The sequence below is a fragment of the Equus przewalskii genome, chromosome 8, assembly GCF_037783145.1.
Source record: "Equus przewalskii isolate Varuska chromosome 8, EquPr2, whole genome shotgun sequence".
NCBI lineage: Eukaryota > Metazoa > Chordata > Mammalia > Perissodactyla > Equidae > Equus > Equus przewalskii.
Genome location: NC_091838.1, coordinates 40151913 through 40168114, shown reverse-complemented (window position 1 = coordinate 40168114; position 16202 = coordinate 40151913). Strand labels below are relative to the sequence as shown.

Below are 16202 nucleotides of genomic sequence, written 5' to 3'. Positions count from 1 at the left end.
AAAAAATTAAATATGACAAATTTACATTGATAACACTGTCTGACAGGTTTCTCACTGTCAGAGAAGAAAATTACACATATAAATGTGGAAAAGACAAAACTACAATGAGTTGTGTGGCATTGGATTGGCAATTGGAAGTATTGAATTCACACCAATACATATATTCCCTAGTTCGGTCCACCAAGAAGGCTTGGGAACAGTATCATGCCAGTAGCAATAAGCATATCTTATCCTCAGATCTTGATTTCTAAATACCATTCCTCATTGAAGGGAACTGGGCTCCTGGGCTAAATGTGAGATTCCAGGCCAATAGCAGGGCAAGCATAAGATGAACCTCAAATATTTTATTGTTCTAAAAAATAAGGAGGTGCTTAAAAAAATGATGATAATATGTCAAAAGGACACAAACCACTTGAAGGACCTTTCACTGGCTAATTTAGGACAACTTGAGCATCAAAATGAACAAATGATATAAATAGATTCTAACCCATTGAACAAAACAGTAAGTTATGAGTACATACTGCTATAAACACAAAAATGAATAAATAGGGGCCGACCCTGTGGCTGAGTCCGCATGCTCCGCTTCCGTGGCCCAGGGTTTTGCCAGTTTGGATCCTGGGTGCGGACATGGCACTGGTCATCAAGCCATGCTGAGGCGGTGTCCCACATAGCACAACCAGAAGGGCCTACAACTAGAATGTACAACTATGTACTGGTCTGCTTTGGGGAGAAGAAGAAGAAAAAAAAAGAGAAGACTGGCAACAGATGTTAGCTCAGGCGCCAATCTTTAAAAAAAATCATCTTTTGGCAACTGTCTGAGTATAATTAATTCAGCACGAAACATCAATAAATGCTAAACCAGTAGTTGCAAATGTAATGAAGAACAAGGTATTTACATAGTTTCACAGTACCTCCATACCAAATACTTATTAATTACAAAGGGGAGAAGACTAATTCACAGTGGAGAAATCAGGCAGATATCACCTTAATCAAGTGATCAAAGTTAACACCACCAGTTGAGGAAATCATGCAATGACAAGAACACAACATTACTTCTGTGATATTCCTGTGGCTTTAGTTCAAAAATAAATGAGGTAGAAAATGGGAAAAACAAGCCAGTCTTAGGGAGAAATGAGAAATTTAGGTTGGTCATGCTCAGAATGATGTTGGATGTGTGACTAAAGAAGTCAGGGCTAGAGATTTAGGTCCTCGGTATGTATGTATTTGAGGGAATGAGGTATCCAGGGAGAGCATATATGGAATGGGGAACTATGGTGAGCACCAGAGTTAACAGGCAGCCCAAAGAAGAATGCTTATGAAGGCAATCAAGAAGAAATTAAAATGGAGGAGAATTGGGAGAATGCTGGCTTGGAAACCAAGGGCTTAGAGATTCAGGACCAAGTACTCAGTAGTGCCATGTGTCACAGAGAGATTTCATAAATAAGGACAGTTTGTCTCATAGCACAACCTGATCTTGTTTAATTCTCATTATCTGAGCAAGTTTTATCTAAAATAATCATCTATTTCCTGTAAGTATTCTAGAAAAATGTAAGTATTCTACACAGGACAATGTGTATTCTAGAAAATGTCAGTATTCTAGAAAAAGACTTGCCATTCTTTCCTTGTACTGCAATTTATGAATGACAAAAGTAGTTGCGCTGCAGTGTGTTGTGAATTGGCCTTATATTCTTTAAAGTTGGGGCAAGAGTATATCCCACTTGGCTCAGGACAGTCCTGGTTTACACTTGTTGTTCTGGTGTCATAGGGCCCCCTTTCATTCGCAAAAGCTCCCTGGTTTGGATGGTAAATTATGTGGTCCCCCCATTCTAGGTCTCTGTTGACAGAATATTCCTTTTATATCTAAAGCTGGGGAACTGATTGATAAGCAAGTCTTTTAGCCAGTTCTTCATATCTTTTATTCATTAACCAGAGGCTTATTCTCTTCCCTTATAACCCTTCTAAATCAGCTTTCCAGTTTTATGGAAAATTTTACACGAACCAGAATTTTACATGAACCAGAGGCTTCGTGGGATGATAATGTGCAACCTTTGAAAAGTTGGACAAGTAGCATTGGAAACACGACATACTCAAGTCCTTTCTTAGAGATTGACCAGGCACATGTAGAGACTCAGAAAGGCTTTTCAGTAGACTTCCCAAACTTGTTAATACGTTGTCCTAAAACTACCATGTTTTGGTTCATGTTTGCTTCAGTGTAAATTATGTGTAAATTAAGAAAAATAAAAATTTTAACTTTGATAAGCCAACTTGGTTATAAAAAGTGATTTTGATAGATTTAGAATATTTCATATACACTGAACACAGATATATTATTTAGAAGATTCACTCAAATGTATTTAACATTTGGACTAAACTTAAAAAATGTATTGTTTGCTAATAAACTTTTTGTCATGGTTTACTTATTGAAAGCCCTGAATTACAAGAATTCACTAATATTACTTTAGAACCAAGAAAAGGCAGTTCATATTGAAGAATTATGATAAAATAGATATTTATCTGTTTCCTTAGGAATTGTGGAGATAAGAATAGATGCCACCTGAAATGTATGCATCTAGAGCTTATTGTTTTCCCTCATTCTTTAGCCACAAGTTTTTGGAACCATCTGGATGGAATAAAGTTTTTTATTATTGATTTGATAATTGAAATGATCTTGGGTTTCATATAATTCCTTTAAAATAATGCAGTTTAAAAGGATTATAAGTATTGAAGTCTCAAGGTGTGTGACCTTTAGATATATAACCCTATTTTCAATTACTCTTCGTCTCATCAGGAAAAACAGTCTGAAGGTATGTTAGTTAAAGTAGATACGAAACTGCTCTTTTTCTACCTCAGAATCCCTGAAGCCAAACAAACCCTTGCTTCTTCTCATTCCTCTTGACTCATGAAGCTCCTAGCCTACCTTACTGCCTTTATGCTAGAATTGTAGATGTCTTTGCTCTTTTAACAGGGTCTGCAGTTTTATTTATTTTGTACCGTAGTATTGTAACCTTTAGAAACTTTTAGAAAGTACAGCTTAAATAAAAAAATAACCTTAATTTTAAAAATAGTGTAATTTATGTCATTAATGTCTTTCTTATTGATTATTAAAAGTTATATCATAGGCCAATTCTAGTTTAACTAACCTACCTCGTTTTGCAAATATAGTACAAAAAATTAATTGAGGTACATTTACCATTTTGCTGAATTTAAACCCTGGTAAGTCATAATGATCATTTTTCTGCTTAGGAAAATGGTCACTTACTCAATAGAAATTCTCCCTCTCCCAGATTTGAAATACTTTGATATTCATGCAAAGTTCAGAATTTTGAAAAGTAATTCCTTGGGACCCAGCTAATGCAGCACCTCCCTCCCCCAATGATGAGCATTGTTGATGGTACATGCAAGGTGGGTTTTTGTCTATTCTGGGCAGTATTAATTTAATGTGTTGTTTTCAAGTATGTCATGTGTCCAGATGCCACAACAATCTGTGCATTTAAAAGGCACTGAAATAAAAGTAAGTAAAATATTTGTGGGTACTTTTTGGTGAGGGCCAGGGAATTTGTGATACAATTATGTTTGAATCAACTAATTCTATTAGGTTTCAGGAAAAACAAAAGTGCATTGTTTTCTTACAGTAATTATAAACATTTTATAATGTAGATTCATAATACTCCTCTATCCTCACCACCTATTCCATTCCTGCTTCTCCTTCTATATTCCCTATTACTGTTAATGACATTACCATCTGTCTAATTCAGCATTTTGCCAAGTATGATCCATGAACCACCTGAGTTTGAAAACCTTGGCAGGGAGTTGGTACTTGTTTAAATGCAGCTTCCTTGGCCCCTCCCTAAGCTTACCGACTGTATAGCTCAGATGAATGAAGCCTGGGACTTTGTATTTTAATTATCACTCAAGTTTAAAACCACCATTCTCTTTACCTTTTCCTCTGTCTCATGTCCTGTATCCAGGCTGTTCCCAGATTCTAAAAAGTCAAGCACCAAATGTCACTTCCTTTCTGCTTGCTTGCTGCATTGCTCCCTTACTGGATTACCTTTGGAATGTAGCTAGATTTTTTTTTTTAGCTTATTAATTATTTTCAAACCTCCCAGTTTTTCTAATCTTATTAAAAAGTGTCTGATTTGGTTACCTCACTGCACAATACCCTTTTATGGTTTCCTGTTGAATTCAGAAAAAATCTAAAGTTTCAGCCTATCATTAAAAGCTGCCACAATTTAGTCATTGCCCCATTCAAGCCTCCACCAAGGAGGCTAAAGGATCTCACAGTCTGTGGTGCTCAGCTCTCATGTCTACTTCCAGCAGTTTCTCAAATGCTAGCGCACAGAAGAATTACCTATGAGCTAGTTAAAAAGAAAAATATTTGTTCTCAAACTTTAATGGCCCCTCCAAAACAAAACAAAACCTCAAACTGGAAATTCATCGACTTTAGCCCAAGAACTTCTGATTCAGTAGGACCGTGATGGGGCCGAGGAATATGCATTTTAATGAGCATCCCAGGCAACTCTGATGCTGGTGATGGTTGGAGCACACCTTGACAAATGCTAACCTAGAGCCTCTAGCTGCTCCTGGTGAATCGTTGTGCCTAACTGGACCTTAGCCTTTCCTGTGAGATACTCAATTCCAGCCAGCTGATCTTTCCCAGAGGGACTGGGATTTCCCCACTTTACCAGTACCACAGAGTCTGTGGTACTCAATGCAGTTTTGAGATTAGGTAATTCAAGATACTACACATTCCTGTTATCTTTATTCACTGTCCAAGATGACCCATTTGGCCATTTCTCCTCCCCTGAACACTTAAGCCCATATTATTCTATGGTTTTATTTATTTTTTTACAGCCTGAACTCTTGTTATTCCCGTCCTTACCTATATTTTTCTTTATATCCCTCCTGAACCCCATCTTTCCTCAAGCACTTCGTTGATTCTTACTTTTACCTCTAGACATTAATTAAAACCTGATTCTTCTCATAGACACCATCTTCCTGATGCCTTCTTAAGTGGAGACTGTTGTTTTTTTAACTTACCACATACCTGTGGATCAAGAGGCTGGTTGTTATCATTTTATTTTCTTATTGCCACTTCCAGATCATTTACTTTTCCATGCGTGTGAAAGCAAATAAGACAAATGAAACAAAAAACCCCCAGCTCCTTTGTGGTTCATTCCGTTTGACTCTAGTGCCCTCTGCCTCACTTTTTTGCTATTATCTATGGACATCCAGGTCACTCCTCTATCTTCCTTTCCACTCTAGCCAAAATCCTGGCACCGTTCTCGGTGTCTTCGCTATTCACATCTGTGATGTATATATTATCCTGGTCTCTCATTTCCTTAACTTTATCTGGCATAATGTTTTCCTATCTCTTTAGTCATCCTGAATCATAACCTGCTCCATTTCAATAATATCAGTCACCTCACACTTTCAATGAATAATCTTTAGTTCTTCTCTAGTAAAAGAATGATTATTTGACTTAATCCAAATCTTTAAGTCCAAAAATTGATCTACTTTCTGCTTAACTCTAAACTCCCTGCTGTCTTTGCTACCTTCTCCAGCTTTAGACTCCATGGTACCTCATTTCGCTCACTTTATATAGTATCCTAAACTTGTTTGCCCTACTGCCCTTCAGTCATGCCTGTCTGGGAAAACCTAAACTTTCCTTAATCCAGCTGTATATCCCTTCGCTATGCCAGCACTGAGCAGCTGAGCACTCAGAAAGACATACATTATTTGCAATCATGTAATTCGCTGCTACCAGAGATTCATGGTTACCAAATTCATTTGATCTCTTAGTGTTTCTCATTAATCCTGCTTTTCCTAGACAACCCTTTCCATTTCTCCATAGCATAAATTCTGGCCTCTGCACTCTCAAATCTCCAAACTTTCCATCATCCGTTTTACTCTTAGGAGATAATCTTGTCTCCTATTTCATAGTGAACTACCAGATAGAGCTCCCTCTATGTTGGGCTACCAAACCTCAAACCTTGTGTGTATTTTTACCCATCAGTTTTTCCTCTTTCCTGTTCAAGTGAAAGAGGTAGTCTGCTATGATTATTCCTGCAAGCGTACACTGAATTCTTTCCCTTGCTATCTACATGGCAACCTCCAACATGTTTTCCTTTTTTTTCTATATCTTCACCCCTCACTGTCTACTGCCTCCTTCCACTTATTAAGACCAACTTGAATTTCCATCTTTATTCCAAAACAAGCCCTCAAGAGTAAAGCAAAACAAAGCATAACAAAAAATCTCCGTTAACCTCGGTGCCTCTCTACAGATTATTCTGTCTCTTTCCTTCATTTTACTTATTTTGTAAGAGATTTGTTTAGACTTTCCATCTCTGTTGTATCATTCTTACTTATTCCTTAGCTGATAGGAAGTAAGTGTTTCAATGCGTGCATCAGGGAAGGAGCAGGGATCTCCATTGTTAAATGATGTTACAAGGACGTAAAACTGATGAATGCCCATTTGATTAAGGTCCAAAGGAGCTATTCCTTCTTTCATTTAGCATAGTATTTTTGACACTTATCTCCACTGTTGCATATTATCAGTAGATTTTTGCTGGGTAGTATTACACGGTATGAATAAACCACAGTTTATCAGTTCTTCTGTTGATCAACATTGGGGCTACTTCCAATTTTTGGCTGTTATGAATAAAGCTGTTTTGAACAATTTTGTACAAAGTTTTTTTGTGATCATATATATTTATCTCTCTTAGATAAATACCTAGGAGTAGAATTGCTGGTAGTTAACTTTGTAAGAAATTGCCAAATGATTTTCCAGAGTGGTGGTATGATTTTACACTCCCACCAGCAATATATGAGAGTTTCAGTTGCTCCACGTCCTCCCAATATTTTGTATAAGAAATCTTTATTTGAAACATTCTTGTGGGTGTGTAGTGATATTTCAATTCTAATTTTAATTTGCATTTTGCTGGTTACTAATGGTTGTTGAGAGCTTTTTCATGTGCTTATTTGTCATTTGTATGTCTTCTTTGGTGAAGTTCCTGTTCAAGTCTTTTACCCATTTTTTTATTGGGTTGTATGTCTTATCTTATTGAGTAGTTCTTTATACATTCTGGATGCAAGTTCTTTTGTCAGATATAGGTATTATGGATATTTACTTCCTGTCTCTAACTCTCCTATTTATTTTCACACTGGAATTTTTTGATGAGCAAAAACTAATTTGGTGAAAGACAGTACATCCTTTCTTTGCTTTTATGGTCTACGCTATCTGTGTTCTCTCTAAGAGATATTTGCCTACCCCGAGGTCATGAACATAATCTCTTTTTCTTTTCCCAGTAGCTTTATTGTTTTAGCTCTTTTATTTAGGTCTATGATCCATCCTCAATTGATTTTTGTGTGTGGTGTGAGACAGAGGTCCAGTTTTATTTTGTTTTTTCTCCCATAAGGATATACAGTTGTTCCAGGACTATTTGTTGATACTGCATTCTTTTTAGTTCCATAGTATGGCTGAAGGGTGAGTCCCAATGACTGAGATTCATTTCCTGGAACATGACATTTTGGAACTATCATGGAACTGATAACTGTTGTGGGGACCTGAAATTGGCCACCCCAAGATATGTCTCTTTGGCATCAGGATTATTTGAGTCTGATTGCTTTTGATAAACTGGGACAGGGAAGGAGGCTCTGAGGAATGGAACTTGCCCTTTGTTAGGACACATTTACATTTGTAAGGTAAATCTCTACCTGTAAAATGTGCCTCCCTCTCTGTACCAGGAAGAAGAAAGGAGATGACCTTCTCTCTAGAAACTCTTAATCAATGCCAAAGGCAAAGACTTAAATCTGCATTTTATTGTGGTAGTCTGGTAACCTCCTGTAACTGACTTCCCTCCCCCTTCCAACTTTGGCATTTCTTAAGGATTAAGCATCTTTCCTTAGGCTAGGAACTGATTGCTGTGCTCACCTGTGACCACCCAGCTCCAGACAATCGACTTGCCTCCTGCTACGCCCTCTGAGACAGCAGACCACTACCTGCTGTGTCCATCAAACACTGTGCCAACAGGGCAATCTTGTGACTATTGTGGGAGGGACATTTCAATCACATGTGAAACACCCTGTTTGGGGGTAGATAACCACTATGTGTACCCCACTTCTTCGGTGCCCTTTCTTCCTTCGGGAAGAAAGGCCCCGGGCCATGGTTCCTCATAATGCTTTGTTTAATTTTCTCTTGCTATTCTGTCTCATGTGAATTTAATTCGTTCTCCGGCCAGACGAACCCCCATTTGGGAAGAGGAAATGTCTTCCTCCCCTACAGCTTGTTAAAATTATGGAACTGAAAGCTGAATTTGATAGTGCACGAGTAGGGAAAAATGACAAAATTAGGTTATTAATAGTTCTTTATACTAAAGATTTTTGCTTTATCTAGGAAATGGGCCATCATTTGATGACTTAACGTATGTTAATTACATAATCAGCTTTGAATTTTTAAAACATTAGTCTGGAAACAATAAATGCACCATAAGATCAGGGACAAGTGTCTTCTCTATTCACTACTTTATTAATCCCAGCATCTAGCAAAAAATTGTGTTTTCATGATTGCCTCTCAATTCTGATGGAGCCATAACCAAACATCTTTTTTGCCTATTTATAACTTCGTACTTAAGTAAGACTTTTCTTAAGTGAGCGTCTATCTTTTAGACGTAAAAACTGCACTGATTATTTTTTCTGTGGTCATGGGTTGAATTTTTTAATAACCTGTGTTTTTATCCATATTTAAATGTCACAGTCTGGATTGAATGCTTTTTCTGGAAGCAGAGACATATGTGAAAGCTTCAGGTTTTTTATTTCTTTACTTGTTCTTTTTGGATTTCATAAAAAGGGTATAAATGAGCAATAAAATAACTTGGTTAGAATGTGATTGAATACAAGACTGCCTTTGTTTTTAAAGGTCATATGTTATGCTTAAAAATACGTGTGGCAAAATCACTGTGCAAAATTGAGGTTAAATAAGCATACTAAAAACAAAAACACTATCTTCAATCTTAAAAGTCCTAAAGAGTATAAAGTTTTGATTAAATAAAAAATTAATTATGAATTATTTTAATATGCAATTTAGGTATTAAATAAAATTAGCATTTTTTCTCTTAAATATGTGTTATCAAGTTTCAAGAACGTTAAAAACGTCTCTGATGATTTAATCTGAAATCATTCCTACAGCAAAATTCATAAATAATAAATATTATCTTATTAATCCATATTTTAGTGTAGCTGGGTCTCAGAGCAAGTTAGTTCCTCAGGGAATGCAGTGTTCTTTATAAAAGAAGGCGATGAGACGTAATCTCCAAGGAATTAAACTGTGAAAACAATCTTAGTATTGTACATGCTAATATAAATCTGTTATTCCCTTTCCACATCTATCACAACACATTTTAAATTGTGGCTGATCTCAAATGCAAATAGCTGTCTTATTAGAAATTGCGGCTGTATGTGCTAATGTCTCCCTGGATTTCTTGGGAGTTTGCTATCTACTCATCAAAACAATAGAAATGAATGATGATTACTGCAAGGCTTTGAACAAGGAAGAAAAGTCAGGACATTTTAGAGGTTCTAGATGTCTGAGGCATTGACAGTTTGTATCACACACATGAATGGCTATCTCTTTAGATCATTTAAAGTAGCCTCAATGTATTTATTAGGAAAGTAAAATATTTTTCAGCTTCTTGTGTTTGTTGCAGCTAGTAAAATATGAGTCATTTGAGTCTGTGTGTTTTATAGGCAGTTTTTGTTTCAACATTTGATAAAATGTTATTTTGCTTAAAGAATAGAATATGATAATTTCAAAGACATGAATAAAGTTTAAATTTTGATTAAGGATTAACAGTCGCTAAAATAATTGGGAACAAAAATTTAAAACCAGTCCATTTGTAATGTCTCTCCTTGGTTGAAATTCTTTTGAAGTTTTTATATTCACATGTTATTATACAGATAAAATGTGTGTGTTTATAGAATATATAGGCCCTTATAAAAGTTTAGATTCTTTAGTTTTTTTGTTATAATTTTGTTTATTTAAAGTATATTTTTAAAATAAGTAAAATCCAATTTACTTTGGTGAAAAGATATCATCTGTGAATCCCTTGCTTTTCTGTTTACTACAGGTAGTGAATGAATAAAATACTGACCGCTAAACTGTTATCTTTCCTGGGCTGTTGGTTTAAGTGACCAGGAAGAAATTGGAAGATGCATAGAGGATGACCATTTTGATAGAGAGCCTTAGTAATTTGCTTTTAAAAAAATTAAGGTTATTCCATAAAAGCAAAGAACAAAACTAAATTGAAGAGGGAATAATGTCTTGTGTGTTATTCATTTAAATTAACTTCTCTCCTAAAATGGAATGATATCTTTTCAAGCTACACACAATCAAGATTAAAATAACTTGACTCCTCTTTACAATTAAAACGTGCATAAAAACATTATGCAAATAATATTGCTATACAAATAATTATAATATATCTATTGCCTTTTTAAATGGTACTTGTATTAACAGAGTTATTTTTAATGTTCTGATTTATAACAAGTGAGAATATAGGATTAGGTGTTGTCTTGGTTTCATTTCTGAAATTTTAAGGTTTTAGGAAATTTTAAGGATCTTAGATGTAATAACTATATGGTTTATGAGAGGTGAAGATTTAATTTATTTGACTTTCTGCCTTACTTTATACGTTCCTAGATAGTATTATAATTTTAAATCTGAAGATTATTATGAATAGAAAAATAGATTTTTAGCTGAATTTATAATTTTCTTAACATAAGTAGAAATTATTAATTTGGGGATGCCTTTTACTGTATTAGGTAGGATCATTATTAGCATTGCCCTATCTGTGTCACAATATATATAGACAAACAATACAGTTCTGAATGGATTTCAAATGCATTTGGCATTTGAGAACCTTAATAATGCTCATTAGGAAAATTACAGTTTGATAATTATATCAGTTTATATGGAGACATCTATACATATTTGTTTTAGTTAGGGTGATACTACTTACTATAACAAATAGATGCAAAAATGTATAGAAGCGCAAATGCTACAATTTTATTCCTTGTACTCACAGTCATATGAAGAGGATAACAAGTTGGTTAAATAGCTTTCCTCCATGCGGTCATTCAGAATCCAAGCAGTCATAGGTTCTGCCATCTTCATTACATTATTTTCTTCTTCACTCTGGACGTCATGTCCATTTCAGCCAGATGAATGAGCACATATGAAAAGTTTTAATAGGTTAGTTCTAGAAGTAGCAAATATTAAAATACTCACATTCTCTTGGCTGAAACTCAGTCACATGCCCACAACTAGCTTCAGAGAAGGCTGGAAAATGTACTCAGCTGGGCCTAGGAAAAAAAGGAGAACATGTATTTTAGTAAGCAGCCAATACTTTTGTCTATAGTCTACCTTTCTGGCCATGAAATAGCCATGCACATCCTTTTCCTGCCTTCCATGTGAGGAGATCCCAACGTTGCCTACTTATTGGATCCAACACAAAATCAAGGATCTTAAGCCAATGCAAGTCCTCTCTCTCAGGTTGGAATGTGATTCCTTGGGTTTTACAGGCTATGAAATTTAACTGTTCTTCCCTAGTCTCATCAAGCCGCAAATAAATGGTGAAGCAGAGGCTATCTGCTTCATTCAGACAATATCTGCTATAATCATTCCCATTTAGAAAGGGAAGAATAGGAAGAATGCAAACACACATGAGTCATTGGTCCATTGTGATGATGAAACCTGTTGTGCTGGAGACCACTCAGAAGTCCCATTGTACTGACAGTAGAAGTTTCTTGCTTAGATTTTAATTATGATCTTTATAGAGAAACCACCTTGTCTGTTGATCTCCATGGCTCTGCCTTCTGGATAGTTCTCCTTCCTGGTCACATCTGAAGTGGATGTTACAAATCTACAGTTTGCTGCCTTTAGGGGCTGCATTCTGCTGATTTAAGTTTAGAGGCCCAAGGATTGGTTTTCATTCACAGACATTTTTAGGCAAAGTTTCTTGTTTTCTTGTATGTATAGTTCCCACAGATGTTAGTAACCTTCTTACCATTTCTAGTTAGTTCCATGTGCCGGTAATCACACTGCAATTTCTTTCCTAGTCATACTTCTCACATCTGCTTTCTTTCTATACTTCAGAACTCCTTGCTTCCCTCTTTCTACCCAAAGGTGGCTGCCTCCAGGTGATCTGAAACAATAGGCTCAGGTGAGAGAGGAACATCCTTAATCTGTTCTTTGTCTCTCTCTTTCTCATTTTAACTAAGAAGTCTTGATGGGCCTTTGTTCTTTAAAGCCTTTTTCATTTTTATTTCCTGCCGTTTGACTTTTAGAAGAAGTTGGCTTTTAGAAGTAGTTAGCTTTTCCAACCTTGTTAGTCTCCAAATTACGTGACTCTTTATTCCCTTATAGTTTTGCTTGTGAACTTGTCAGTTCTTGCCTGATCTCATCTTTATCTTATAGCTCCTTAATAGAAGCATTGAGGAGCAACTTCCAGGCATCACTCTGGGGAACACTTAAGTCTAATAAATAGACCCCACCAATGTATAATGACTCAATCACAGTAGAATTTCTTCCTTTTTCAGTAGAGTACTAGCATAGTAAACAAATTAGAGAGTACCCTTCTACACCCCAGGCTACTCAAGGTTTTGTGTTCCTACAAATGTACCCTTAGGATTTGTCAGGGGGTCATTTCTATTCTAGCCAACTGGAAGAGGAAAGAGAGCTCAGGATTCTACATGGGAGATTTTTAATGGTCAGGTCTGGAAGTGACACACATCACCGCCTTTCGTATTCTATTGACAAGAACTCAATTACATGTTTCAACTGAGGCTAGGAAGTATACTCTAGGTCTTTGCCAGGAAGAAAGGAGAATATGAATTTTGACAAGTAAGTTGTGGTCTCTGCCACAATATTTTATAAATTCAATAAAAATAATAAGATTTGATTTGGGGCTGGCCCCGTGGCGCAGTGGTTAAGTTTGCACGGTCCACTTCTCGATGGCATGGGGTTCACTGGTTTGGATCCCAGGTGCCGACATGGCACTGCTTGGCAAAAGCCATGCTGTGGTAGGCGTCCCATGTATAAAGTAGAGGAAGATGGACGTGGATGTTAGCTCAGGGCCAGTCTTCCTCAGCAAAAAGAGGAGGATTGGCTGTAGTTAACTCAGGACTAGTCTTCCTCAAAAAAAAAAAAAAAGGATTTGAAAGATATGTTGTCAATTAAATCAGTGCATGTAATATAGTAAGCATGAGAATTAATAGTAAATGATAATAGTTTTTTATACTGTTTACAGGAAGACAGGCATAGCTAGAATTCAAATTCATGTACTTTTGTTACTTAAGTCATGCTTTTTTAAACAAAATTCAAACTACCTGAGAATACACACTTTAGTCTTTTTGTGTAACACATTAGGTAATTGGAAAGAAACATACTGCTACGAGCACGCCTACAGCCCCAACCCATCTGAATAAATAGTACATGATTTTCACATTTATAGATAGTGCTTTCTAACAATGTGGTTTAATTCAGCAGTGATAGTACTTGATAAAATGAATGTTACCAAAAACAAATGATTGGGAAATTTAATTATAGGCAATTGTATACTTGATACTTTATTTGAAAGAATTTTGTGTTCCTTACTTATATCTAATGGGAATAAGTCAAAGATATTTTTACCCATTGCTTTAAAAATGAATTTTATGGAATAAATTATTCCTGAAGTTTGTAGACAGTCTTTTTAGTTTTTTTAGGACTTCATCATAATTATTTTCTTTCTTTGCAGCAGGCATTTTGGAGATCAAAGATGGGTAGAAAAGATGCCTCCACTATAAAACTTCCTGTTGATCAGTACAGAAAGCAAATTGGTAAGCAATGAATTCCTTGTGACACATTACTGTGAATGAATATAAAGAAAAAAGCAGTTATGTGTGATATTAAGAAAATAACTCTTCCCTAACACATGTGATGCATAGAATATGAAGAATGAAGGACTATATAGAGTTTTTAAGAAACTAAAGATAAGTACAGCCTTATCTACCAATGAAGAAATGAGTTTGTGCACTTGTGATTTTTTCAAAGCTCTTAAAATTTTTATTAATTTAATAAAAGCAAAAATCAATTTTATTGTTATTATTATTAAGGCTTTTATATAATCAGTATTTTTTTTCTTTTATTGAGTTATTGATAGGTTACAATCTTGTGAAATTTCAATTGTACATTAATGTTTGTCAATGATGTTGTAGGTGCACCACTTCACCCTTTGTGCCCATCCCCCACCCCACCTTTCCCCTGGTATCCACTAAACTATTCTTGGTCCATAGTTTTAAATTCCTCATATGAGTGGAGTCATACACAGATTATCTTTCTCTCGCTGGCTTATTTCACTTAACATAATTCTCTCAAGGTCCATCCATGTTATTGCAAATGGAATGATTTTGTTCTGTTTTGCAGCTGAGTAGTATTCCATTGTATATATGTACCACATCTTCTTTATCCATTCGTCTGTTGATGGGCACTTAGGTTGCTTCCACGTCTTGGCTATTGTAAACAGTGCTGCAATAAACATTGGGGTGCACAGGACTTTTGGGATTGCTGACTTCAGGCTCTTTGGATAAATACCCAGTAGTGGGATGGCTGGATCGTACGGTAGTTCTATTTTTAGTCTTTTGAGGAATCTCCATACTGTTTTCCATAGTGGTTGCACCAGTTTGCATTCCCACCAGCAGTGTATGAGTGTTCCTTTTTCTCCGCAACCTCTCCAACATTTGTTGCTATTAGTTTTAGATATTTTTGTCATTCTAACGGGTGTAAGGTGATATCTTAGTGTAGTTTTGATTTGCATTTCCCTGATGATTAGCGATGATGAGCATCTTTTCATGTGCCTATTGGCCATCAGTATATCTTCTTTGGAGAAATGTCTGTTCATGTCTCCAGCCCATTTTTTGATTGGGTTGTTTGATGTTTTGTGGTTGAGTTGCGAGAGTTCTTTATATATTAAGGATATTAAGCCTTTGTCAGATATATGACTTGCAAATATTTTTTCCCAGTTAGTGGGTTGTTTTTTTGTTTCAATCCTGTTTTCATTTGCCTTGAAGAAGCTCTTTAATCTGATGAGGTCCCATTTGTTTATTCTTTCTGTTGTTTCCCTTCTCTGAGAAGGCATGGTGTCCGAAAAGATCCTTTTAATACTGATGTCAAAGAGTGTACTGCCTACATTTTCTTCCAGAAGCCTTATGGTTTCAGGTCTCACCTTTAGGTCTTTGATCCATTTTGAGTTTATTTTGGTGAATGGTGAAAAAGAATGGTCAATTTTCATTCTTTTACATGTGGCTTTCCAGTTTTCCCAGCACCATTTGTTGAAAAGACTTTCTTTTCTCCATTGTATGCCCTCAGCTCCTTTGTCAAACATAAGATGTCCATAGATGTGTGGTTTTATTTCTGGGCTTTCAGTTCTGTTCCATTGATCTGTGCACCTGTTTTTGTACCAGTACCATGCTGTTTTGATTACTGTAGCTTTGTAGTATGTTTTGAAGTCAGGGTTTGTGATGCCTCCTGTTTTGTTCTTTATTCTCAGGATTGCTTTAGAAATTCGGGGTCTTTTGTTGCCCCATATGAATTTTAGGATTCTTTGTTCTAATTCTGTAAAGAGTGTCATTGGGATTCTGATTGGGATGGCATTGAATCTGTAGATTGCTTTAGGTAGAATGGACATTTTACCTATGTTTATTCTTCCAATCCATGTACATGGAATGTCTTTCCATCTCCTTATGTCATCATCCAGTTCTCTCAGAAAGGCCTTGTAATTTTCATTATATAGGTCCTTCACTTCCTTAGTTAAATTTACCCAAGGTATTTTATTCTTTTTGTTGCAATTGTGAATGGTATTGTATTCTTGAGTTCTTTTTCTGTTGGTTCATTACTGGAGTATGGAAATGCTACTGATTTATGCAAATTTATTTTATACCCTGCAACTTTGCTGTAGTTGTTGATTACGTCTAACAGTTTTCCAATGGATTCTTTGGGGTTTTCTATATATAAGATCATGTCGTCTGCAAACAGTGAGAGTTTCACTTCTTCCCTCCCTATTTGGATTCCTTTTATTCCTTTTTCTTGCCTGATTGCTCTGGCCAGGACCTCCAGTACTATGTTAAATAAGAGTGGTGATAGAGGGCATCCTTGTCTCGTTCCTGTT

General features: G+C 35.9%; 1 protein-coding gene across 19 annotated transcripts in view; it reads left to right on the top strand.

Moving 5' to 3' along the window:
- The window catches only part of TRIQK (triple QxxK/R motif containing), an 84452-nt gene that overhangs the window by 31027 nt on the left and 37223 nt on the right, over positions 1 to 16202 (top strand). For 13 of the 19 annotated variants that reach the window (XM_070630634.1, XM_070630637.1, XM_070630638.1 and 10 more), the window contains one exon: positions 13794 to 13875. In XM_070630634.1, the coding sequence (XP_070486735.1) occupies positions 13794 to 13875 (82 nt within the window). The remainder of the gene's footprint in view (positions 1 to 13793; positions 13876 to 16202) is intronic. The other 6 variants (XM_070630640.1, XM_070630632.1, XM_070630642.1 and 3 more) reach the window with 1 other exon arrangement.